The following is a 23,887-nucleotide window of genomic DNA, read 5'->3' as shown; positions in this document are numbered from 1 at the left end:
ATTTATTATTTTTTTTTTTGCTTCGAAAAGAGCAACCTTGTTTTGTTGGATTAAATAAAAAGACGTAAAATTTATGCCTTCCAAGGAAAAAAAAAATTAATTTGACCGTTTTGAAGATATTGATGAGAACATTTAGTGGCCGGCTGACCCCTTTCGGGAGCCCGTTGGATATTGCCGCTCTTGCCCTTAAAGTCGGCTGATGCTGAACGCTCGGGTCCGAGCTAGACAGCATTTGCTCCCACCGCTCAATCGTCGGGCCTTTTATCCTTTCTATTGGGGTACTGCAAGGTCAATGGGTGGTGTTGTACTGGCGTTTGCAATTTACAAAACTATAGTCGCAAGCGACTGTCACCGCTGTTCGGTCTTGCAGCGGACATCTTACACACTACGCAGCAAACCGACTTCCGGTGTCGTAGCATCATCAACTTCCGTTTTCCTGCTCTCGGCGGCGGACAAGCGGTCGGCCGAGCGTACGCAAAAATGGCTAGCGGCAGTGGCGACGTCGTGAAGTTCGGCGTCCGCGCCTTCAGCAAGATGATCATGCACTGCCTTAAGTACCCGCAGAACTCCGTCAACGGCGTGCTGCTCGCCGACGAACGGAAGCGTACGGGCGACCCATCACAGCTACACATCGTCGACAGCATGCCTCTATTCCACCAGTGCCTAGGACTGACTCCAATGCTCGAAGTGGCGCTGGTCCAAATTGACCAGCACTGCAAGAACGCCGGACTGGTGATCGCCGGCTACTACCAGGCCAACGAGCACCTCCGGGACTCTGCCCCTGACCTGATCGCGCTGCGAGTGGCGGACAAGGTGGCCGAGAACTTCGCCGATGCCTGCCTGGTCATGATCGACAACCAGCAGGTGTCGCTGGACTGCGACCGGGCGCCGGTGGTCGTGTACGGTAGCCAGGACGGTCGCTGGCGCGAGCGTTCCTTCGCCTTGGCCGACAAGTCGCTGGGCGTGACGGCGTCACTGCTTCGGGCCAAGACATACCGCGCGCTCACGGACTTCGACAACCACCTGGACGACATCCGGCGGGACTGGTCCAATAGTGAGATTAATGAGGAGATCGCCAGGTGCCTCTAGTTGTCTGCGTGCGCGCGCGCGTGTGTGTCTGGGCGCTGTGCCTGCGAGGCAACATCAATCTGTGTGCGTGCTCGCGCGCGATGCGTCCACGCCTAGAGAGACATTTTTTAGTTACATCCGGAGAAGAGGACCTCACAACGATGTTGCGTGTTTTTGTTTCGTTGTTGGAAGAAACAACTTGTGAGGTGCTCTGGTTCGTCACGTTAACATTTGGGTTGTGGGCGCACTCAGTGAATGAATAACGGTGTTTTGCTTGTCTTTTGCTGGTTTCGTTCGTTAGAGTTACACGTTAGTCAGATTGGACGAGGACACGCTTTTGGATGCAAGGAAAACACTGGAAGGGAAGACGATTTGGCAGCCGAGTTGACCCACGGGAAGCACACAATAGAATGAAAAAAAAAATAAAAATATCGGTAGGTGTACAAAGAGGAGAAAAGGCATCACGCCGCGTTGGTGCCTCTCTACCCGGACTTTGTTCAAGGGTACAGTTTTGTAAAGCGCCGAGGTGGGAAACAGACAAACACAGCGGTGTATTTGTTTTTGGCTATGTGGACATTGTGCGCGCAAGTCCTGTTCATTATATAGGTATGACGCAGCTTTTCCCCTTCGGTGTAATTTTCTTTTGTTTGACTTGTTTTTTGTTAGTTTTTGAACAAATTGTTCTTTTCTGCAGAGATGATTAAAAATGACTGGCATTTCACTCTTGTGCGTGTGTGTGTATGTGTTCGTTGCCGTGCGCCTCCTTTGACTCTAACCACGTTTGAACGACGTGGCTATATTTATGCGGAACTGCTATCTAAATCTGACGTAGAAGGCTGCTTGTTAGAGGCGAAGCATTCATAAGAGCAAAAATAAAGGCATTGGTCCAATGACTGCACATCAGTACACTCATCGGGTTCATAGCTAAATCGAGGCACGTGGTCATTCTGTGACGTCGTGCTCTTTCTTTGGCGCTTGTTGCATAACGCAATCCAACATTTGCAGTCATGCGCGCTACTTGCTGAATGACAAGATGGCCAAACAAAAAGCTCTGCAGAAAACCTTGGAACTCTTCATTCAGGATTAACATTGCGCCGATTATGAAAGCTAATCCGTGCTGTTGTCAGGCGGTCGGAAAGGGAGATGTGCGATGCACAAAAAGTGCTGCCGAACACCCCGCCCTCATAAGGTAGTTTGTTAAAAATACTGGCGGTCGTTTTCTTTGTGTAGCATTGACCGCGAGGAAATAAGTTGCTGATTGCATGCTCTTTTTTTGTTCTGCCTTTTTTTTTTTTTTTTTTTTTTCAACGCACAAAGCAAGAATGTCCACTAACAACAACGGACGAAACAAGTACCTTCTAGAGAGAATCAAATCCCTGGCTCTCTCTCTCTCTGTGTCCTATCTTAGACGCCACTCGGCGATAAAGATAGAAAGAATACAAGGGTTGGAAGCAGTACTCCTCGCGCCCAATCTCCAAAGAAAATATAAAACTAGCTACCATCACCACACCATTCCTCCTCTCGTTTGTCGTCTGCTATCGCACTTGTTGCGCCCGTTCGCAGACGAAGGAGCCGATTGCGGGCCAGTGACGTCGTTCCCACTCGGAACCAATCATCAGGCTCCCCTTTGGGCGCCAGTGTTGCTGGCTTGCTGCAAGTTTCTCCGCTCGCTGGGCTGGCGGCGGTGTGCAGGGGGGCAAAAAGTTTCTTGCGCTGCTGCGCCGGAAGGTCTGTCGAAGTTGGTGGGAGGCGAGCCGAAAAACAAAGTTCTGTTGTGCTTTGTGGTGTTGCTGTGCTTTGGTGAAGTTTAGCCTCAGCTGTGGCAAACAACCTGTTGCCCCTGTTCGAGCCGAGACGTGAGTAAGTGTCCGTGTCTTGTGCCCGCCCGTAATCCGAGCGGACCATCCTGTCGCCGTAGTCGACGTCGCCACAACGGCGTGGCCCTCGGCGCAGCTGTTCGCGACACCGCGGCGAAACTGTCCCGTCTCGGAGGAAGCTCAACGACGCCGACGACCTCGGACAGCGCTTGCTCGCGCTGCGTCGCTCCGGCGCACGGACGCCCGTCAAAACAGGCAAGAAAGAAAAAAAGCCCAAGGAACTCCTCATCCAGCGACGACGCCGCGACTGTGGGGTGAGCGATAATTTACGTTTCTCGAGTTTCGGTTGCGGTACAGCCCGTTAGTTGAGAAATTGGAGCTCTGCACCTCGTCGTGAAAGCGCGCCGACTTTGTCACGCGTACCGTGCGCATAAAAATGCGTTCACTAAAATGTCCAGCTCTTGTTGCGAAATGCGTTCACGCATACCACCGCGGTTAACACATTTATGCACTGTCACGATATGTGGACTTGATTTTTCTCTGCGCAAACACTTTTGATGCCGCCGACTCGTGAACATTACAGAATGTATGCAGTCGCATCCTTCTGTCACGAATACTCTTCGCGAGCACTGACCGTTATGTCTGTGCAATTCCTGCCTTCCCAAGCGAAAATCCTAACTGGTCCAGTTGGTTTAAGGAACAAATTTCCAGTTGGTTCCCAGTTGGATAACAATGGATCCTCAACTGGGAATGTGTTCCTTAAACCACTTATACAAGTAAAGATTTTGATTGCGATTGTTTAGCATGCTGTAGCGAGAGAGAATTCCAGAAATTTCCCGTACAAGCGAACGACGTCCTCGCCTCTTATATTCGCTGCAGCATTTTTTTTTTTTTTTTCTGTCGATAATGGTCTGCAGAACTAGTTGGTCCAGATATAGCGTAGCTGTACTATTGGCTCCATCAACCCTCCTCTGCCGCGCATTCTAGTTTTCTTTTCTCCCCCCCCCCCCCCCTCCCTTTTTTTTCTTTTTTTTTTTCGTAACGTCTTGGTTCTGACAGTGTCGCATATATATGTCGCGCTCGACTGATATGTGCACCCAATGTATCGCTCGAAACGGGATCCTCGATTATCAACGCGGACGTCTTCGAGAATCCGCGGTACCTTTTCTCAGCGTTGCGGCTGCCTCTCGATGCAATCGCTCTGAGTGATCTGTCCTTGGAGAGGGCACGAGCATATAATGGTCGCGCTAACTACATATCTCGCCCAGTGCGCGTTGTTGTGGAACGGTATCCCGATCCGCGCGGCTTCGCTATATAGCTATCTGGGACAGCCGGCGACAAGTTTTTTTCCCACCGTTTTCCGTACAGGAAAGCACAAGAAAGCGAAAAATGCAGCAAAAAAGAAAAATAGTGACATCATCGACGGAACCGCGAAGCCGGTGTGTGTGTGCGCGCGCGCGCGCTTTTCTCGTTATATTTACTTTTTTTTTTTTTTTTTTTTTTTTTTGCGTGATGCTGTTGCTTCTGCTACCGCGCATGACGAGAACTTTCTCACCGCCATCAGCTGCGCGCGTCTAAACAGGCTTCAGCGCAGAAAGCGAAAGTGTGGTGGTCGCTGCCGGGTGGCCGGCCTGACTGAGCGACCATCGCATGATCTATAAATGGCGGTCTGTGCGTAACCCAATTCAGTGCTTTTTCTTTAGTTCATAATTGTCATGCAGGAGCGGTTTATTCGGCACCCTTGTCCGAGAGGTGTCCGTCCGTCGCCGCCTTAGCTTCTTAATTATCTGCCGTAATTACGCGAAGAAGTGGTACCTCTTGGCGCACATAGTATGTATTATGTGTCTCATTCTAGGAAGACGGTCCCTGTGCAACGGTGCGTTAAGAAATAGGCGCGAGAACGCGCGTCTGCTTAAGTGGCAGGCGACATCCTTTTATTTTTTGTTTTCGTCTCGAGTGCTGCAGACGATTTTTTGTTCGCAGTGCCTGAGCTGACAGTTTTTCCGTGCGGTTATTGCAAATCTTTGTTTCTTTCCTTTTTTTTCTTTTTTTTTTTCCACGTTGGTTGGTGACTATGTTTTCCCCTTTTTTTTTTTTTTGTGAGCTTCATTTCTGCCGTCTGCAAAAGTAGCAGACGAAGTTCTTCCTCTCTCTGTTCCTTGTTGCCACGTGTTCTCCGTTTGGGGATAACGGCACCCATGCAAACTACACGAAGCCAGCGCTGCAGACGAAGTTGCTTCCTGACACGGATATAGTGAATATGTTGCTATTTCGACTCCGAAAATTACTGCTTCGGTAGACCTGAATGTCTTCATCTTTCCTTTATTGTTGATGTCACACACTGCATTCCGCGTATGGAAACACGGAAGGATTCTCGAAAGAGCGAAAAAGGAAATATGAGGTACCTTCGTGGTGACACAGAAGGCTGGGCAAATTGATCTGCTAAAGGTTCGCAATGTCGATAATGAAATGCGGAAGCGGCTCAAATGGTTTACAGTGAGGCTTAGCGCGAGGCAGACGAGGACAAGAGAGGCAGACAGGACGAGCGCACGTCTCCCGCTAGACTTCCCTGTAAATCACGAACTACCAACTGGCCCAGAACTCTACTTTGCTTCGGCTCAAATGGTGCGATCGTTTATTTTATATGGAATTCCGACACTTACACTGCGCACTTCACTGCCTTGAAAAGCTTGCTCCTATTACAACCTTTTGCTTTGGACAAGTTACAATTTTGGCACAGATAAGATTGAAAACATTTCCCGCCTGATGAGGCCATCCCGCTATTAAGAGAAGAAGCCATATATATATATCTGTGTGTGTGTGTGTGTGCTCCATAATACCCACACAAATTATGTGCCCCACTTAGCATTTTATTCCTGCGTCAAGATTAAACAGTTGCTTTATATATAAGACACATATACAGCAAATGAAAATGTCAGAAATATTGAGCGCATAAGCATATGCAATTTATCGAAAAATCAAACATAGATGTTTGATTTGTTTGACTTGCATAATATGCTTAGAAATCTTTAAAGAAAGAAAAAAAAATGTGCCGCGAAATTTCTTGGTGCAGTACTTTTAGGAAGTAATATTAATAATTTTTAGAAGAACTGTAGATAGTGATTGTGTATAGCCTTTTATTAGTTCTGAAATATACAATGCAAAAAAAAAAAAATTCCTTCCTTGCTCGGTGGAATACATGTGAAATACGGCATTCTCGAAGGTATGAAACGACCCTGCTTTGTGGCTTGGAGGTAACAACGAACTGCCGGCATTGTAGATTAGGAAACATAGTGACACAAGAGATGAAGGTGCACCCAGCCAGCTAGGAGTCCGGTGATAAGCCTTCGCGCGAAGTGCATCTATCGAGCTTCTTTCGAATCCTCTGAAAGGCAGATTTACTCAGTGGTTGCTTAATTGTTGAGGGATTGTGGTCTTGTATTACTTTGGACTGTGAAAAAGCCTGACCGCCGAAGAATTGACGCGTTTGAATTGTGGTGCTGGCGAAGACTCTTGAGAGTTCCTTGGACTGCCAGAAGATCAAATCAGTCGATATTGTCGACCATAAACCCTGACTGCTCATTAGAGGGTCAAATTCTAAAGTTAAAGCTCAGCAATTTTGGTCATCTGATGAGAAGAGAGGAGTCGCTGGAGAAAGATTTGATGTTGGGAAAGGTTGAGGGTCGCCGGAGAAGGGGTAGGCAGCGAACGCGATGGTTAGATGGCATCCTCGAGGCACTGCAGATGAAGTTAAGTGATGTTAGGAAGATAGTGAGAGACCGGAAAGCGTGGCGTGACATGGTCCATAGGGTCACGAAGAGTCGGACACGACTGAACTGAACTGATTAGTTTATTTATTGACGAATTCAACTAGAACCACATAAAAAAAAGCCAGCAATAAAAAAACTACACAGGATTGTAATAGTATATATAGCGTGGTCTGTTTTTTTGTCATAATCCCTTTACTTTACAGGCAAAAAAAGAAAGGGAAATCATAGTTTCGTTTAAGATGTTTTTTTTTTTTTTTCACTATTTCATTGCAGCTCAAAAACCAGAACTTCAACAGCGACAAATAGTGGAGGCTCTAGCTTACTATACCTTTATGTTCGTGTTTCTCATTATGTGCAACTTATAATGTGATGATTGGTCGCTGTGGGTCTCTGCTTTCCTGCACCTACCTACGTTCACAATGGGCGACGAAAGATTTCCTTTGACACCATTGTATCGATGTCAATGCCGCTCTTTGCGAAGTGTCTTCTCAATAAAGCAACTGAATATTAGCATTCGATAGCGAAAGGAAACGAAACGAATGTTATAGTATACCGCTCCTGGACGCGATCGAATCATTACAGAATCGCAACTCAAATGCAATTTATTTCAAGTTACGAAATGTGCGGTCGTAACGAGCGTTACGTACGAGGCTGCCTTGAAGTGTCAGGCAGCCGCGGCATGCATAGAACGTGTCTTCCTGCTTATCCCTAAAAAAATGCGCCCTATTAATGGTCGATAGTCTCAACATCGCGGGGATGAATCACCGGTGAAAGAAAGAGAAGACACAATGTAAACGCCGAGCGAAGGCATACAGTGTTCATCTGTTAGCAGCATGGCGTTCACTCTTGTCAAGTCACGTGGATTCGACCCCCTTAAGCTTAACGGACGGCCGCAGAGGACGGGTGCGACTACGGTGATCGATTTTTTAAACTCTTTGTAATAAGCGAACAGATATAACGATGGGGGTATTGAAATTGAGTGCAGCACAGCCCAGTTTGTAAAGGCTAGAGAATCGAAATATAAAGTTGGGTGGCTATGGCTATTATATTTTTGTTGCTTATTTGGACGTTATTGAAGATATCGGCATCCGTTTTCGCAGCCTCTTGCACCTCTCGTAATGTAATGAAAACGGAATGAAGAAAGAACGAATGTAACGTTGCTATAACTGAAAAAAAAAAAATAATAATAATAATAATAACGCCGAAGTATCCGTCTTTTCTGCTCAAAATTAAAACCTCCGCGCGAAATTCACAGCCGGCATGAAAAGGTTACGGGACACGCGTACGTGGGAAAAAATTTACCGTAGCTCCACCTCGCGACCCAATCGCTTGACCATGATACTGTCGGTGGATGGAGCGTGCACGTTCAGCCACACTCACGGAGCAAGAAACCATGTAGTCACACTGCAAAAATTTCAGACGATTGACTTACGTGGCTTGGCTGCGAATCGTACGGCATTTAAGCCCACTCTTCCTTGAATACACAGAACGATGACGGAAATAAAGTGGGTGTTTGCGTAAACGGGGAAATCATAATCGTAATAATGAGACTTTTCGCGGATTGAATCACAAGCAGTAGCGTGCGTGCGCCTGTTTGCGACGACAGGGTGTGCAGACCAGATGCGTTCGACTGGCTTTGAGGAGGCAGCAATCAGCTCACTATATCTATGCGTGTTTTCTGACTAGGCGAAGAAGTACTGCTGTAGAAATAGCCCGCTTATGTAAGGCCGTCTTTTGGTTCATGATGAGCGCTGCCCATTCTGAAGGTCTCGTTCTTCCACGGGGCTGCAACCCATAGCGCATGACAATTATTTTGCACATTTCAAACAAACACGAATCCGTCTCTAGCACTACACTGTGGACGGGAGAGAAGAGGTTAAGTTTTTCAGAAACTATATACTTGAATTTGCTGAATGGTTTATACAGTTTAATGTCCAAAAATGACTCGGGCTTGGAGGGACGCCGAAGTGGAGGGCTCCGGAAATGTCGACCAGCTGGGGCACTAACTTGAACTGACACCGCACAGCACGAGGACTCCTTTACATTTCGCCTCCACCGAAACGCGGCCGCCGTGGTGGGCTTCCAACCCGGGTACTCCGGTACAATGCGCCTTAAACAGACTCAAGGTGGTCCGCTCGTGTTTGTGGGGCGGCCCCTCGATCAGCGGCACTTACCAGTAGTAACACTCTGTACCTAGCGCAGCCCTCAGTGGCCTCCAAAATACGAAAGCTTCACGTGGCTCTCGGAACGGCATACTAAGCGAGACGATGGGCCGATTACGGTCATTAATTTGTAGTTTGGGAAGGGCGCTGTATATCACCCCGCTTGACAGCAGTAATTGGATGGTTAGCTCGAGAATAAAGGCAGCCTTCTCAGGCCGGAAGTTTAGCACCCGCGGAGCGTATACTGTGTAACTGGAGTGTTGCTAACTAGTACTAGTCGACTGTTAAGGCCAGGGCTACTGGAAAGGGTATAGTCAGCCAAGTGTTTTATATCCTAATTTACTTTTATCCGAAGAGCGCAATCACCTTGGTCCGATAATGCAGAACCTTCGGTGCCATACCAGTTAGCGTTAGGGTAGAGAGAGTTACGTTTGGGGGCGCCAGGGTGGCGTGATTGATATATGGGCCACTATATATAGAGTGAAAGCAGTGGCCGCAGTTTGCGTCCAAACAAGTTTCCACATTCTTGCCAACAGTAGTGGGAGGCGTAATGGTGACGCCTATTGATAGCCTATACCACTCATGCAGATCAAGCTCGGGAAGTACTAAATCTGGCGACAACGCTCTCTAGCTGCGCTTTTCAAATCAAAGTGCTTGCAAGTGTGTGCGCGAGCGAACCTGGCAGTGTCAAAATATCCATGCAAAGCGAAGTCGCGATCACCTGTTCGAGATGTTTGAAAGGTTTGGTGCCGATATGGTGGTTACTGGATCTAACCACACAGTGCACAAAATGTAGGGGAAGGAAAGTGTCTCATGTGCAGGAGGCTTTCGGCGGTTGTGGATTGGTTTATTTGTACCTTAAGGAGGATATAAGAGGATGTTTATCGCGGCCGATACGCACTAGGCGTTATTGAAGGTGTATAGAGCAATAATATACCAGGTGTTTCAGGGAATCCCGCGACTAATGTTTTAAAAATACGGCTTTTGCGACACAGCAGTACCAGTTGACAAACGTCAGAAAGAGGTGAACTTTTTGGAAATAGACGCCTGATTGAAATTAGGTTTAAAGCGGGCCATATTCAATACCCGTATCAGATTTTAAAATTGAGAAAATGCCAATGTTGTTGGCATTGTGACCTCGCGAATCCTTCGCGTTTGTCGTGAGAGCGCTTGCCGTGCGTTTGGAACGACGTGCATCACTTCGTGGTGCCCAAGATACTTTGTCTGCCTCGCTGCCGCTGGTCGCTGCTCCAGCTTATTTTCCGCCGGCACAGGCTCTGGTTGGTACGCAGCGTCGTCTACCTTTTAAGCTGTGTTTTCGAGGTAAAAAATACGGGCGGGTTTCCCTCAGAAACCCGATATAAATAAGAGTTTGTTATCGGGAAAGAATAGCGCGATAACTGGATCATTTCTTTTCGGACAAAGGTGTACGAAGTATATAGGGAGTAAATGGAATGAAGAAATCGATAGCATAGCGGAAATGTGCGAATTAACTTAGATCAGTAGGGATTCGTTAACGAGCACTAACATTGCATAGCGCATGTCATCTTGGGCCTTTCGCCTCCACATTGCGTAACTCTTGTTACGTTACATACTACATACAAACTGTTGCATACATATTTTTAACTTTAATATTTCATAAATCTAACTGAGCGAACACGAGTCACAGACACATCAGAAATTATTCGTGACTTTATTTTAACTGGCAACCCACGTCATTTAGATGCTGTTATTTGCCTGAGGATAGCCAATGACCACATAGGAATGCGCGCCTCATTTACCTTTACATCATAATAGAGGAACTACCGAACTGAACATTTTTGGGTTAACAAAACACCGCAATTTCAGGAAAAAACTGTTGGCCAAGCTAGCTTACGGCTTAATGTTGTTAGCCCTGATGTTGTTCGTGTGCCCTTTGATAATGGCGCATACCCACAACGGGGATTGTCCACATATGTAAGCGCCAGAAATAGGTATTATATTGCGTGATGAAATGAGAAAATATCTACATATATAATAGGATAGAAAAAATTCCTACTTCCTCCATTTTCTTCCCCTTCTTCTTCCTTCGTTTCCACCTCTTATCTCTTAGCTTAACTCGTTAAAGAGCCCCAGGAGGTCGAAATTTACGGAGCCCTCCAATATGGCGTCTCTCATAGCCGGAGTCGCTTTCCGGAGTTAAACCCCACAAACTAATCCATCTTGGCTTAACTTCAGTCCTCTCTTCTACCCTATCGGCCTATAACCTCCATCCGGACATTATTGTACGTAGAGAAAAATTCCCACCAGAAATTGCCGAGGTTCCAGACGGTTCATATATAGCTTACAGTGGGTGCAGTGCTGTGATTCATGCATCCCTCATTTGCTCTTTAAACGCCACTAATGTTTTCCCCGCGCGGTCATTACAACGCCCCACAAGGGCTATGTCAGCCTTCCCGCGGGCCAGCCTAATTTCACAAATGACCCTGGCGCAAAACTTCACAAACTGGTTGGCGTATTTTTGCTTGCATCCATATTTTATTCAATCCCCATCGCACGAAACGCGCGACGAATGGTGGACGAGCTTTTTTCGGGACAGGAAACACGACTGGTGTACACCACGTCTCTTTGCCACTTTTCGTACATTATGGACGATCTTGCGCATATGTGGTAACACTTTCGGCTTAACCCTTTTCTCTTTGTGCTCGCGTCACTTCCCAAACTTGCCTCTTTTGATGTCTTGAAGGTGGGCTTCGGCAACTGACTTCATGGCTGCACAAGGAGAATCCAGTTGAGAACCAACAATTCAGTTTGCTATCCTGGCCTCCGAGATCACCCCGCGCGCGCGTTTCTCGCGGAGCTCACCTCGGAGGCCATGGCTAAAGCTTCACTGCGTAGCATGATGGCGCGACTTCGTGAGAGCTGTTTCGGGGGGTGGCTGCTCCTGGGCCTACGGGGCTGGGACTGGTAGGTCACTGTCGCTTGCTGCGGGGGCTAGCCTGCCACCACAACATTTTTTTTTTGTTTTAGGCCGTCATTGCACCTGCTACCGTTTCGGTGGTGGACGACGGCTGTTGCGACACGCGTCTTTCTCTCTATCTTCTTTTTCTTTCTTTTCTATTTCCTCTTCTGTCCGCACGAGGCAGCGGAGGTGGCTCAGCTACAGAGCCAGTAGCAGGCCCGTGCATTCTCTTTTCCTTCTTCCTTCAGTATTAGCAACAACAGGCTTGTGCTAACATGACATTAAAGACTTGTAGTTTAGCGCTGCCGCTTACTGCGGCCGTCTACCGCTACCGCACACCGTCAGCACAGCACGCGCTGATTGGTCCCCGTGTGCAGCGTCCGCTGAAATGTGACAGAAACGTGCGGCCGTCTGTCGCCATCGGGGTGATCTGCGCATGCGTACTAAAGCTCGCGCAGTGGCGGTAAGCGGTAGCGCTAAACTAAAGGTCTGTATTATTGGCGTACGCGTTTGCACTATGTAGCTTAATCGTTTTATAGGTGTCGACTTTTTAACAAATGTGACCTTTGTCCTCCAAGTAATACTTAGATCAGAAAATTGCGACGAACCCTATAATGGAAGTCGAACGCTACAAAAGCGCTTGTAAATTTTTGCTCGAAGCTTGCCTAAATACTGTCCACTGAACCTCTGCGCAGGTTGTTCTGTTCTTTTTTTTTTTCGAAGCAATAAAAACTCCATCATATAAAAAAAATATCCAGCCGTTCCACGCTGCCGAACATGAATGTCGAGCGTTAGCTCGGGAAAAAGCCACAGTCGTGGTAGCATTGCTGCTTAAATTTGGCGACTTCAATTTTTATTTTGATTTTTTAGTTGTTTTGGTTTTTTCTTTTAATTTTTATGACGTTGTGATCACGTGATATGCATGAGGTGTACGTGGTGGGCCCACTGTTTGAACGCAGAAGCAAACACCTGTCTTAACTATGTAAGGTCAGCTTCGATTGCGAATCACCTCAAACTTGCTGAATGTGGTTTACAACTTTCAGTACCCCCTTCGAATTAAAACATTTCTCGAGGGTGCTCTCAATAGAGGCTAAAGAGGTAATACTAGCGATAAGGGCAACGCGAGATCCAATTAACATAAAACTTGCTCTCAAAAAGATCAAAAAGCGCTAGGATAAGCTCTAGCAAACATATGCTATTATCTATTGACAAGGCCGATGGGTTCTGACACTCAACGACACCGCTTTTCTCTCAATGGAGATAATTTTTGCTCTCAAAAGATATAAAAGTAGCACTCAGATAAAACTTGAGCAAACATGGAATTATCTGCTGACACTCGCAGAGATCTCTGATGGTCAGCATTATCGACTTTCTGTGTTGAATTCCGGACAAAAGTTGACAAGCCCTCGTGTGACCTGTTAAGTTCTGAGTAGAGCAGAATGAACAAAATAGAACAAATCGTCAACATCAATAGAAAAAGTACGTAACCTATGGAAGCATGTGCCACCCTTGTGGTAACTCATAATGTAATTTTAATTCTCTGCGCTGAACGGGTCCTGGATGCGGAATGGGATGAGGGCGCCTCTGAAGGTACTGGCTCAGGACATGCTGCCGTGCACATTCCTCACTGACCACGATCTTAAATGCCGCGCGGCTAGTGCGTTTTGGACGCGCGCACACACAAAGGGCGTTAAACTCGCGATCAATGATGGGTTTTGACAACATGCTAGTTTTCAAGCCCGTGCATATTGCCCTCCTTTATTATTTTACGCCTGTCTTGGATTCGCTATATTATACCTCTAGAATTCCTAACACCTCGCTCGCAGTCCGTCACCGTTAACAGCTAAATTCCATCTTCCGGTATTATTATTATTTGAAACTTTATCGCCGCCGATACAGGAGGTTCCCCTACTCCCCCACCCAGGTACGCAGACCCGAATAGGGGGCTGGGACTCCGCGACTAGAAGCGCGCAAGGATACATTGATTCTTTGCTGCCTCAGCCGCCAGGCGGACTTCTTTTTGGGTCTCAAGGGTTTCGCTTTGGAGAAGAGATTCCCAAGCTTCCGCGTCATGAATGTTGGCCACTGCCCCAGGCGAAAAGGGGCATTGCCAGATTATGTGATCTAGTGTACCTCTCTGTCCGCAGTGTTTACAGTTTTCGTGTTGTCTGTCATTTACTTTTAAATGCTAAACAACGAAGAGGCCAAAAGTCTGTATGGCTGCTCAATCTTCCGGTAACATTAGGTGTTTCACGTGGAACTGTCCTTCCCCTCCCATTCGTAATTTATATCATTGGTTTGCCACTTATGTATGACGTCATGCGCGTCTGTTTCCGATGGTGGCGCTATTTATACACCAGGTGTAGAGTATAGGTGCTAAATGGCGGTGAATGTGTCGTAGTTATAGCCTACTGCAACCACTGTTACACTTATTTTACCATTGATATGTGACTGCTGGATTTGTTGCGTGTCCACCAAGTCGTGATTGTATGACTTGTGGTGTTTTGCGCCGTATGGAGATAAAAATTCTCTCTGTGCAATCACTGTTCTAAACTTTTCCACGCACCCCTTTTGCTCTACTTTACTGTCACTTTTTGTGCTCTCTCCTCGACCTCCTCTTTGTCGACACGGGGTGCCTCTGTGATTGGCTTGATTGGCATAACCTTTGTCGTCTGGCGCAGTGGTTACGACGTCCGGCTGCCTAACGTGCGTGTCGCCAGAGAAGATCCCGGGCACCTTATTTTGGAGGAGACGAAATGCGAAAGACCATTTTGCGGCATGCATATTGTCAGTGCAGTGTATTGTCAGAATCCCGGCCCTGGTTCGATTGTACGGCATCTCTTCTTTTTTAGACCTCTCGCGGCGTGGTTCAGATGCGCAGTAAGAGGGTACGGTTACTGAGCCTCTGTTTCAGTCACAACCAAACGTTCATATAAACTAATGTTGACCAATGCACAGGCTCGGTGCTTTACCAGGGAGTAGCGTTGCGCCCTGATGTGCTTAAACATGTAAATCGGTTTATGGAAAGGAAACGCGCAGTATCTGTCACACTTTCTCCGTGAACACTCGAAACAGGTCGTAAGGGAAGGAAGGAGGGTGGGAGTGAAAGCGGAAAGAGGTACCATAGTGGAGGGCTGCGGAGTAATTTCGACTACCTGGGGATCTTTATCGTGCACTGACATCGCACAGCACACGGGCGTCCCTCCGTTTCTCCCCCGTCGAAACGCAGTCGCCGGTGGTCGGGGTCGAACCCGTGTACTCCGATTCAGTAGTTGGGTGTCCTAACCTCTAAGCCACAACGGCGGAGCGCCCTAGTGTGCTTCATTTGTCTCCTTTTTTATGTGTTTAAACAAAGTCTCGTAAAGCGACTCGGGCTATGAGGCACGCGACGCCATAATGGAGGGCAGTGCATGTCACAGAACGCATTTAACGCATGTTTTGGTGGTTTTGTTATGAATATAATGTCGGCGCGTACGGGTGGTACTCCCCTCATGGGAGGCCCTGGTACTACCCTGATGGGGCTGGGACAGATAGGTCACCGCTGTTTTCGGCGGTGGCTATCCTGCCACAGAATTTTTATCTGTTGTAGGCCGTCATTGCACCCGTCACCGTTTCGGTGGTGGACGGCTGTTGTTGCGGCGCGTGTCTTTCTCTCCCTCTTCCTTTTCTTTCTTTATTTTCTCATCTGTCTGCACGAGGCAGCGATCGACCACCGTTAAAGATCCCCAGGTGGTCGAAATTACTCCGTAGCCCTCCACTACGGCTCCTCTTTCTCTCTTTCCACTTTCACTCCCACCTTCCTCCCTCCCCTCACGGCGCGATTCAGGTGTCCACAGAAAACGAGTGATACAGTTACCGCGCCTTTCCCTTCCAGTGAACCAATTAAATTAATAGCGGAGGTGGCTCAGCTACGGAGCCAGTAGCAGGCCCGTGCATTTTCTTTTCCTTCTTCCTACAGCCACAACAACAACAACAATAATGTCATGTCAGCACATGCCTAGAAACAGCTCTCACGAGGTCATGCCATCATGCCATAAGCAGTGAAGCTTTAGCCATGGCCTCCGATCATTTCTGCTCCATTGAAACACTCCGTCACGACCGGGTTCGAGCCCGGGCCTCTTGCTCTGTAATCAAGCGCACTAACCACTGAGCAACCGCGGCGAGGCCTGTTTGTTGGAAGTAAAAGGTAACGTAGCCGAACCCGTTGCGTTGAGAGCGGTCGCTATTGCGTGGATGTGGGGAGATGTGCGATTTTTTTTTTTTTCTCTCTGCCGGGTGTGCCCTTTATCTATCGTAGACGTTCAAACGTAGGTAATACCCCACTATCGCAGCTCTGATTGATACCAGCTGCGTCGATAAGGTGGCGCCGATAGAAGACTGCTGTCTGACCGCACAGGAATCCTGCAACTGCGGGCGGTGCACTCAGTGACCTCCGGTTGCATGAGTGCGAATGCGTTGCCGTCGCAGGCCGCTGCGAGGACCTCGAATTCCGTTAACCTTAATCAAACGATAGCAGCGGGTTATTCTGGTGCTCATTCGGTAACCACGCGGTGGCTTAGTGTGTGGTTAAGGCGCTCGGCTATATACTGTTCCGGAGTACCCGAATTCGAACCGGACCGACGGCTGCTGCGTTTTTGTGGACGCGAAACGAAAAGGCGTCCGTGTGTACTGTGCGATTCACTGCATGTTAGGCTTGCCCGGATGGTCGAAATTAATCCACAGCCCCCCACTACGGTGCCTTTTTCTTTCTTTTCGCTTTCACTCCCACCTTCTTCCTTTCACTTACGGACTTAACGGCGTCGGTCCCGCGGTGAAGTGCCCCGCCGGAGTGGTGCAGTGGTAAGATGCCCGACTGCTGTGCCGGAGTGCCCGGGTTCGAACCCGACCTCGGCGGCTGCGTTTCGATGGAGGCGAAACGAAGAGGCGTCCGTGTGCTGTGCGATGTCAGCGCACGTTAAAGATCCCCAGGTGGTCGAAATTACTCCGTAGCCCTCCACTACGGCTCCTCTTTCTCTCTTTCCACTTTCACTCCCATCTTCTTCCCTTCCCTTATGGCGCGGTTGCGGTGTCCACAGAAATCAAGTGAGACAGTTACCGTGCCTTTCCCTTCCTATAAATAAATCAGTTCCCGCGGTGAAGTGTGGCATGTACTGCACCCTTTCTTTCCTATAAGCCAATTTTGATAATCGGTTGACGGGCAAGTAAAGACGCAGTATTTGTCACACTTCTCGGCGGACACCTGAACCGCATTGTAAGAGGATTGATTTATAGCAAGGGAAAGGCGCGGCAACTGTCTCGTTTTCTGTGGACACCTCAACCGCGCCGTAAGGGAAGGAAGGTGGGAGTGAAAGTGGAAAGAGAGAAAGAGGAGCCGTAGTGGAGGGCTGCGGAGTAATTTCGACCACCTGGGGATCTTTAACGTGCGCTGACATCGCACAGCACACGGACGCCTCTTCGTTTCGCCTCCATCGAAACGCAGCCGCCGAGGTCGGGTTCGAACCCTGGTACTCCGGCACAGCAGTCGGGCATCTTACCACTGCACCACCCCGCGGTAAGAGGAAGGGAGGACAGTGGAATTGAAAGAAGAGGTGCCTTAGTGGAGGACTGCTGAGTAATTTCGGCCATCTGGGGATATTTAAGCTGCGCCGTGGTGGCGCAGTGGTAAAGATGCCCGATTAATGTTCCGGAGTACTCGGGTTCGGTCCCGACTGCCGGTGGCTGCGTTTCGATGGAAGCGAAACGGAGAGGCCTCCGTGTGCTTTTCGATGTCAGTGCGCGTTAAGAACCCCAGGTAGTAGAAATTTTCGGAGTCCTCTTCTATGGGACGTTAGAACCTACAAACTGAACCGGAAACGAAACGAAGAGGCATTCATGTGCTGTGCGATGTCAGTGCATGCCAAGATTCCCAGGTGGTCGAAATTACTCGTTATCCCTCCACTACGGCACCTCTTTCTGCTTTCACTCCCTACTTCCTCCCTTCCCTTATGGTGCGGTTCAGGTCTCCACAGAAAGTGTGACAGGTACGGCGCCTTTCCTTTCCTAACGCGTAGTACCTGTCCTGTAAGCCAAATATTATTATTTTTTAATGTGCACTAAGGGTGGGGGGGAGGGGCATCGTGCAGCGCGCGGACGCCACTCCGTTTTGCCTCCATTGAAACGTAGCCGCCGGCGGTCCGGTTCGAACCCGGGTACTCCGGTACAGTAGTCGTACGCCTTAACTACTGTGTCACCTCGACGGGCCTAAACCAATTTACATTTTTATTTACTGTTAAAATCAGCATTAAAGGAGCTTTCAGACACTGGTTTCTTTAAAAGCCTTCGTCCGTTGGAAAACGGGCCTCAGGCCTCGCCATCTCTCCTCTAAGCAACCAACTCGCCCAGTTGTCGGTTCTGGAAAAAGACGATGGTGCTTTGTGGTCATCATCTTTTCTCCGTGTTGTATGTACTGCATCCCTTACTCACCTTGGTTTAAGCTTGTTTTGACCAGCGGCGAGCTAGCTCTCAGCTGTGGGCACTGCACAGTACGCACGCGCCCGCCGCACGCATGTATGTACAAGGTCGCGTGTAGAGTTACGCACCTTCCATGGGGCTTCCTATCTCACGAGCGCGCGTGCGTGTAAGAGCTTATGGCACCCGTCTCTTTTTTTCCTCGTGCCAGGCCTCGCCGGACGGCTTGTAATTGGCACGTTCAGCGAATTCCTGTGCGCAGTCATCAGTGGCGTATAATTAACGGCGTATTTTGCTCCTCCGAGATCGTAAACAGCTCGCGATCTGTCCTTCTTTTCGCGTGCAGTATATTGTTCTCACACTGGTTTTGTGTTTGTTTCACACCATCTCGTGCTCACGTCTTGCAGTTTGTCAGCACTTGAGCGGAGGAAGCTGTTTGCGAAAAAGTACTGAGCGGTCCGTTGTTGCGCGCTTGTGAAAACAACACTGATAAGGTGTTCCTTGTTTTACTCCAAGCCTTCGATAGAGCCCTGGGTTGTTTATCCATTCACGCATACGCAACAGCCTCGCTCACTTAAACACGCTGCCTGGCTTCTAGACCCGAAGTTACTGAGATCAGACGTAGCTTGACGTGGAGTAAGAATGCTGTGTAAACCATACAGGCATGACCGCACCTATGATTTGTTATCAGCTGCCATTTATTGCGCTCCGATATCCTATCAGTAAATGAGGAAGTATATAGGGCATAGTTGGCACAAATGCACGGTATTTCATCATTATTCATCAGCTGTATTTATCACATAGAAGCAGGGTGTTATTTGAGGCTTTTGTTTGCTTGGCGGGAATATGGACAGGCCATGGTATTGAGCATTTATACGTGTCGGCATGGTATTGAGCATTTATACGTGTCGGCAGTACGTGATGTTTGATCATTGAGAAAATTTTCTTTTCCCAACTTGTTTGTAATCTGGTGGCACGGGTTTGCACCGCTGAGAGTAGTATATAGGCAAATTCCTTGTAGCTGTAATGCATGCGGGCTGTTTAGTGGTGAGCGTGTTAATTTATGCAATAAGTAATAGGCGTTACGTTAATATGGCGCGTTTAGCAGTGGAAGTCTTCAGTAGCTCCTTCGATATGTGCGTTTCCGCGCAGATCAGGTTTCTGCTGTTTATTTCCGTCGCTTCTTCACACCGGAAATAAACCGCTTTCTCACAATTTGTATATACGTCTTATTCACCTAGCTGGTTTTGCTAAACCTGTGCAGCTTCCATTGGTTTTTCTCGTTCATTGCAAAACTCCTAGCACTGTTCGGGTGATTGTGACTGCAGTTGAAATTGATCTGTGCTGCCACGCGCATACGATCACATCGTACTCTGTGTTCCTGCAAATAATGTTTAAGTAATGTAGCAGCAATGTTCATTGTCGTAGCAGGCATGCAGCATCACTTTGATCAGGACTTAGAAGTTATTAATACGCATCTGTAGTTATTGCAAATATAATAGATTTAAGCAACAAACGAAACAGCTTTTTGTGCTCCTAAGAATAAGGGGAGAAAACAGTGTTTTAAGTTATTCACTCGGAACTTTCGAAGTAAGGATACGCACGTTGTGCACCTTTCTGGTCACGTCATTTGTTTTTATCGCAGTACATTTGGAATGCTGAATTTCGATATTTCGTGCGTTCTTTAACACCAGCTTACTTTTGCTTTACCGTTTCTGAGTGAGAAAAGCTTGTCAAGGTGAACGGCTAGACAGGAAAGTAGCGATGTGAAAATCTGTTAAATACAATGGAATATCACCAGTTCGTAGTCGCTTTGTGCTAGCTTCCGCTTTATTTGAAGCGACGCTTTGATGCAACATACTCTTGAACGGAATGTTTCGCCCCGGAGGTAGCAAAGACGCTTCCATTTTCGTGAATTAGGATCACTATATTGTTGCCTGCTCAAAAATTGGCCGTCGTTTCTGTTTAGCCTCGGAGAGGACAGAAAATGACACCGGGGTAATTTTTTTAAACCTACACCAGCTATACTAGTGTAAGAAAACTTCAGTGCCTCTATAGTTTTGCGACACTGGCGTAGCTGGTGTAGGTTAAAAAGCCCGTAGTATGTCACAATGGGCACCTCAACTGCGCTGCTTTGAAAGACGTGCCGAAAAAGGGGAGGCGGAAGATGCAGTATGCGGCTGTCTCGCTGCTCGGTGGACAGCTCAGCTGTACCGTGACAGGGAGCAGGACACCCACGTTCATTCGCGGTTCGACTCCCGCCCGAGGTATAACGCAAGCTGAGAAAATTACAGACGCATTCCTTCTCAAATCCGGTTATACCACACCCAAGCATACCGTGCATTAACACCCCTTGTCAGTTATGACAACATAGAGCCAACCTAGAACACATACTGCGGTGGCCCCACCGTGGCCCTACATAGCCAAATAAGGCTTTTGTCTTAAAATTCGAATTCAGTAGCGAGGCACGTCTTCGAAATTCACACACAAAAAAAAAAGAAAAAAAAACCGCTTCTCTTTCTGTACCCGGAGGAACCGAGAGCGTCGTGCTGCTCCTAAACAATGACGGCGCTGTCCGAGTGTACGCGGGAGAATGTAGATTGCGCCCGGTGATAACGCTTATCAGGAGGGGAAAGAGCGCTCCTTTCCTGCCATTTCGCGGCAATTAGCTGAGTGCGGGAATTGCGGGGGTATCTTTTACCATGGAGCTTCACAGGGATGGCTATCTGAAGGGCGCCGTACACGAGTTTGCTTTTTAAGCTCGAAGATGCAGAAGCCGTAAGCCGGTTTCAAGAGCCCGCTGCTAATGGGTTTGATGATAGCAGCTTGCGTTCTCCTTTGTTCCGCAATCTGCAGTGCTTCTGTTTCTCCGCTTCTTCGGCAGATTAGGCAAGCTAGGGGCCTTAGCTGGCTGCTTTGAGCAATGGCCCCTCCGTTAATGCAATCCACCTACCCGCGACACCAGGTGCACCTGTTAACTGCCTTGCTCTTCCAAGCATGCTTTGCATAGCGTGTACGACCTAGGGTTAATAACTTGGTGGCCCGTTTAGATACGAGGTTTACAGTGCCTATTGCTGCTACTATGATACGTTCATTCTCACGTCTGTAGTAGCACATTCACAAGGGCAAACAAGGACTATCCCACGTCCCACGTCAATCCCACGTAACGCCACATCTCAGAAATAGCATTTATCATTGCAACTGCATTTGCTCCTTGGTATACGACGTGTTATACTACATTGTAGAGGTTGCTTGGCTGTCTGCCCCTGATGGTTAATTAGTTGTAGAGAGTGTCGTTTTAATTACCTGTCTGATGAGCTGGTGGCCGGTATATTGTTAACGGTTTGTTTGGTCACAACCGTTGCTCAGTGCTTTATCCGCTTTTATTTCGTTCGTAAGGCTTATGAAAAATACGACGTTAGGAATGGACTTACGAGCGCCGAGTTTTTATCAACAGGACGTGAGAACCAACGCTGGAAGCACGCGAGCTGCTAGCAACTGTGACGGTTACGTAGACCCATTCGTTTAATGTTCTCCCTTCGTGATTGCCTGTTCATATCACTGAAATGACTAGCTATCGTAGTGTTAAAGCCTCAGCAAGCCTCCTACATTGTTAGCTAGGCATGGCTAAACAGTTTGTGCGATACTATAGTGCCTATGCATTATAACGATACTGTGGAGGTTTGACCTAGAAAAAAGAATTCCGTCGACGTTAGTTTAGTAGTCCGCAGCGTACTAGATACACTGGACATTAACACCGGCCCGGTGGAATGCGTTTCGAGTGATACTGCAGTCCCTTGTCTTAAGCAGGTATATGAGACAAATGAATTCTTTCGTGAGCCATCGGTGTATCAAGTGCGTTCGCGCGGAGACAAATGAGCAACATGCTTCAGCAAGCTTTTCAATTCGTTTCGAGTTGCCTTCTCCCACTTCTGAGCAGTTTTACTTTAAAAGAGTGCTGCCTGTGATTTCCTGCTTCGCGATTGTAGTGGGAACAGCACCGGTCCAGAATCATGTAATCCAAAAAATCATCGTTTTTACCTGATTAGTGCGCTTTGTATTTGACTGCCCTTTTAGTAACGGCGAGATATCAGTAGGTGTTACCGTAATGGCTGCCCCCATGGTAAACCATATCGGGAGCCGTTAGTTAATTATTTCGATTTGAATCAAGATTTTGCCACTTCAATGGTATACCCAAACGGTAAGAAAACGATTCTATTGCTTTTCCTACGCAAGAGACCTGTAAATTGTTTACATATAGTTGGTAGATTTTGTACCAATTACTACCGGGGTTGAAAATTGTTTCATGAAAATGTCAGGATTAGTATATTATATGTCAGCAAGTGATTGTATAATGACTTCTTTTTTCGATGGGGCACTTGACGCTAGACATTTAAGGAAAAATGGCGCTAGTTCTCACGATGAGCACCTGTGTGCATGAAATTGGCGGATGGCATTCTTAATTAATTCACCGTTTAGTGAAATATTATTCCGTTCAGTGTTTGCTCCCCAAAATAAAACACGCCATTTTTAGGCATGAAGGAATGCTAGATCTAGCTCAGAGAAATCACTGTTATAGTTTGACCACGCTTTCAGAAAAAGGCCGCGAGTTGGTATTTCCCATTTAACTGGAACGTGGGGAGAGAGTGTGTGTGGCAGTGCGGACGCAGATTTCCCTCTATAATCAGTTTAGTTCGAGGTCAGCGGACCAGCCCAGCAGAGCTGCAGAATCGTGCCTCTGCAAATCACAGTGGAACAGTGCTGTGGAGTCGTGACATTAAGTGTCAGCGAAGCCATTCCCCCTTGAACAGGTTTGGCAAACCACAGTGTAGTAGTGATGTATAAGTCGTGACAATGCTATACAGTTAACTCTGTCTGCAGTTGCATAGTGGAACAGTGCTCTAGAGTCGTGACAGCGCTTATTTAACTGTCAGAAAAACACAGGACAGCCTGTAGAGTCGTGACAACTTTTAGTTAACTCTCTGTCAGCAAAGCAGTGTGGCAGTGCCGTAGAGTCGTGACAACCCTTTCGGCTGGCTGTGCTCAGGCGGCCGTCTTTCTGAACTTGGCAAACGAAGCGGTGCCCTTGAGCGTATATACGCCGCTGGTTGCTATGCGAGTACCTGCGAGACGCAGTGCTTTCAGACTTGTACGGCTTAGCTTTGCATTCTTCTTTTGCATACGTGTGCGAGTTTCTTCCCGTCGAGCGAGGGCGTAAAATCCCAAGCGCGCAGTTAAACGCAATCTTGTTCGGCTGTGAGGGCCCAACAAAGAGGATCTACTAACTCCTTCCCATCAATAAAAGCAGGGAAAAACGCAGGCGGCCTTTTGTGCAATGTACAGAGGGTTTAGTTTAGTTGTGGAAAAAAGGTATGTAGGGCAAACTGGGACATACGTGAACGAGAAGGTTAGTAAAGGTTACGAGAACGTGTCAGGAGCGTCAAAAATGCGCGCGAGGGAAAATATATTTTGAAGGTTTCCTCGCAAGTCATTGTCTTGCCTGCCAGGATTGTTCGACTGCATCTGATAACATCTCCTTGACCAGAAAGAGCCAAGAACGCATCACAAGAGAAATCGGAGAATCTGAACAAGATATGTGGTCTGGGGGAGGGCCGTGTCAGCACCGCCTCTATTACCCTTTCCCCAAAAAAGCTGACATATTTGCGCATGCGTGCGCGTTAG

At 47.8% G+C, this 23,887-nt stretch overlaps 2 protein-coding genes across 2 annotated transcripts in view; both read left to right on the top strand.

The window, feature by feature from the left end:
• Window positions 1-297: 297 nt before the first annotated feature.
• On the top strand, window positions 298-1,789 carry EMC8-9 (ER membrane protein complex subunit 8/9). The gene has a single exon (XM_084604752.1). The coding sequence runs from the start codon at window positions 481-483 to the stop codon at window positions 1,087-1,089; it is 609 nt and encodes a 202-aa protein (XP_084460878.1). The 5' UTR covers window positions 298-480; the 3' UTR covers window positions 1,090-1,789.
• Window positions 1,790-2,732: 943 nt separating this feature from the next.
• LOC146190021 (ATP-sensitive inward rectifier potassium channel 12-like) overlaps window positions 2,733-23,887 on the top strand; it is a 126,460-nt gene continuing 105,305 nt past the window's right edge. The window contains exon 1 of the mRNA XM_084604750.1: window positions 2,733-3,199. The gene's annotated coding sequence lies outside the window, so the exon portion shown is untranslated. The remainder of the gene's footprint in view (window positions 3,200-23,887) is intronic.

This window comes from Amblyomma maculatum, chromosome 5, assembly GCF_055883805.1.
Source record: "Amblyomma maculatum isolate TAMU_Amacu chromosome 5, ASM5588380v1, whole genome shotgun sequence".
NCBI classification, from domain to species: Eukaryota; Metazoa; Arthropoda; class Arachnida; order Ixodida; family Ixodidae; genus Amblyomma; species Amblyomma maculatum.
The sequence above is the reverse complement of the archived record's forward strand: the minus strand, read 5'-3'. Positions and strand labels throughout refer to the sequence as shown.

Bases quoted from the DNA above. Each gene is read 5' to 3' on its own strand.
- EMC8-9 (XM_084604752.1), top strand. From the start codon at position 481: ATGGCTAGCGGCAGTGGCGACGTCGTGAAGTTCGGCGTCCGCGCCTTC.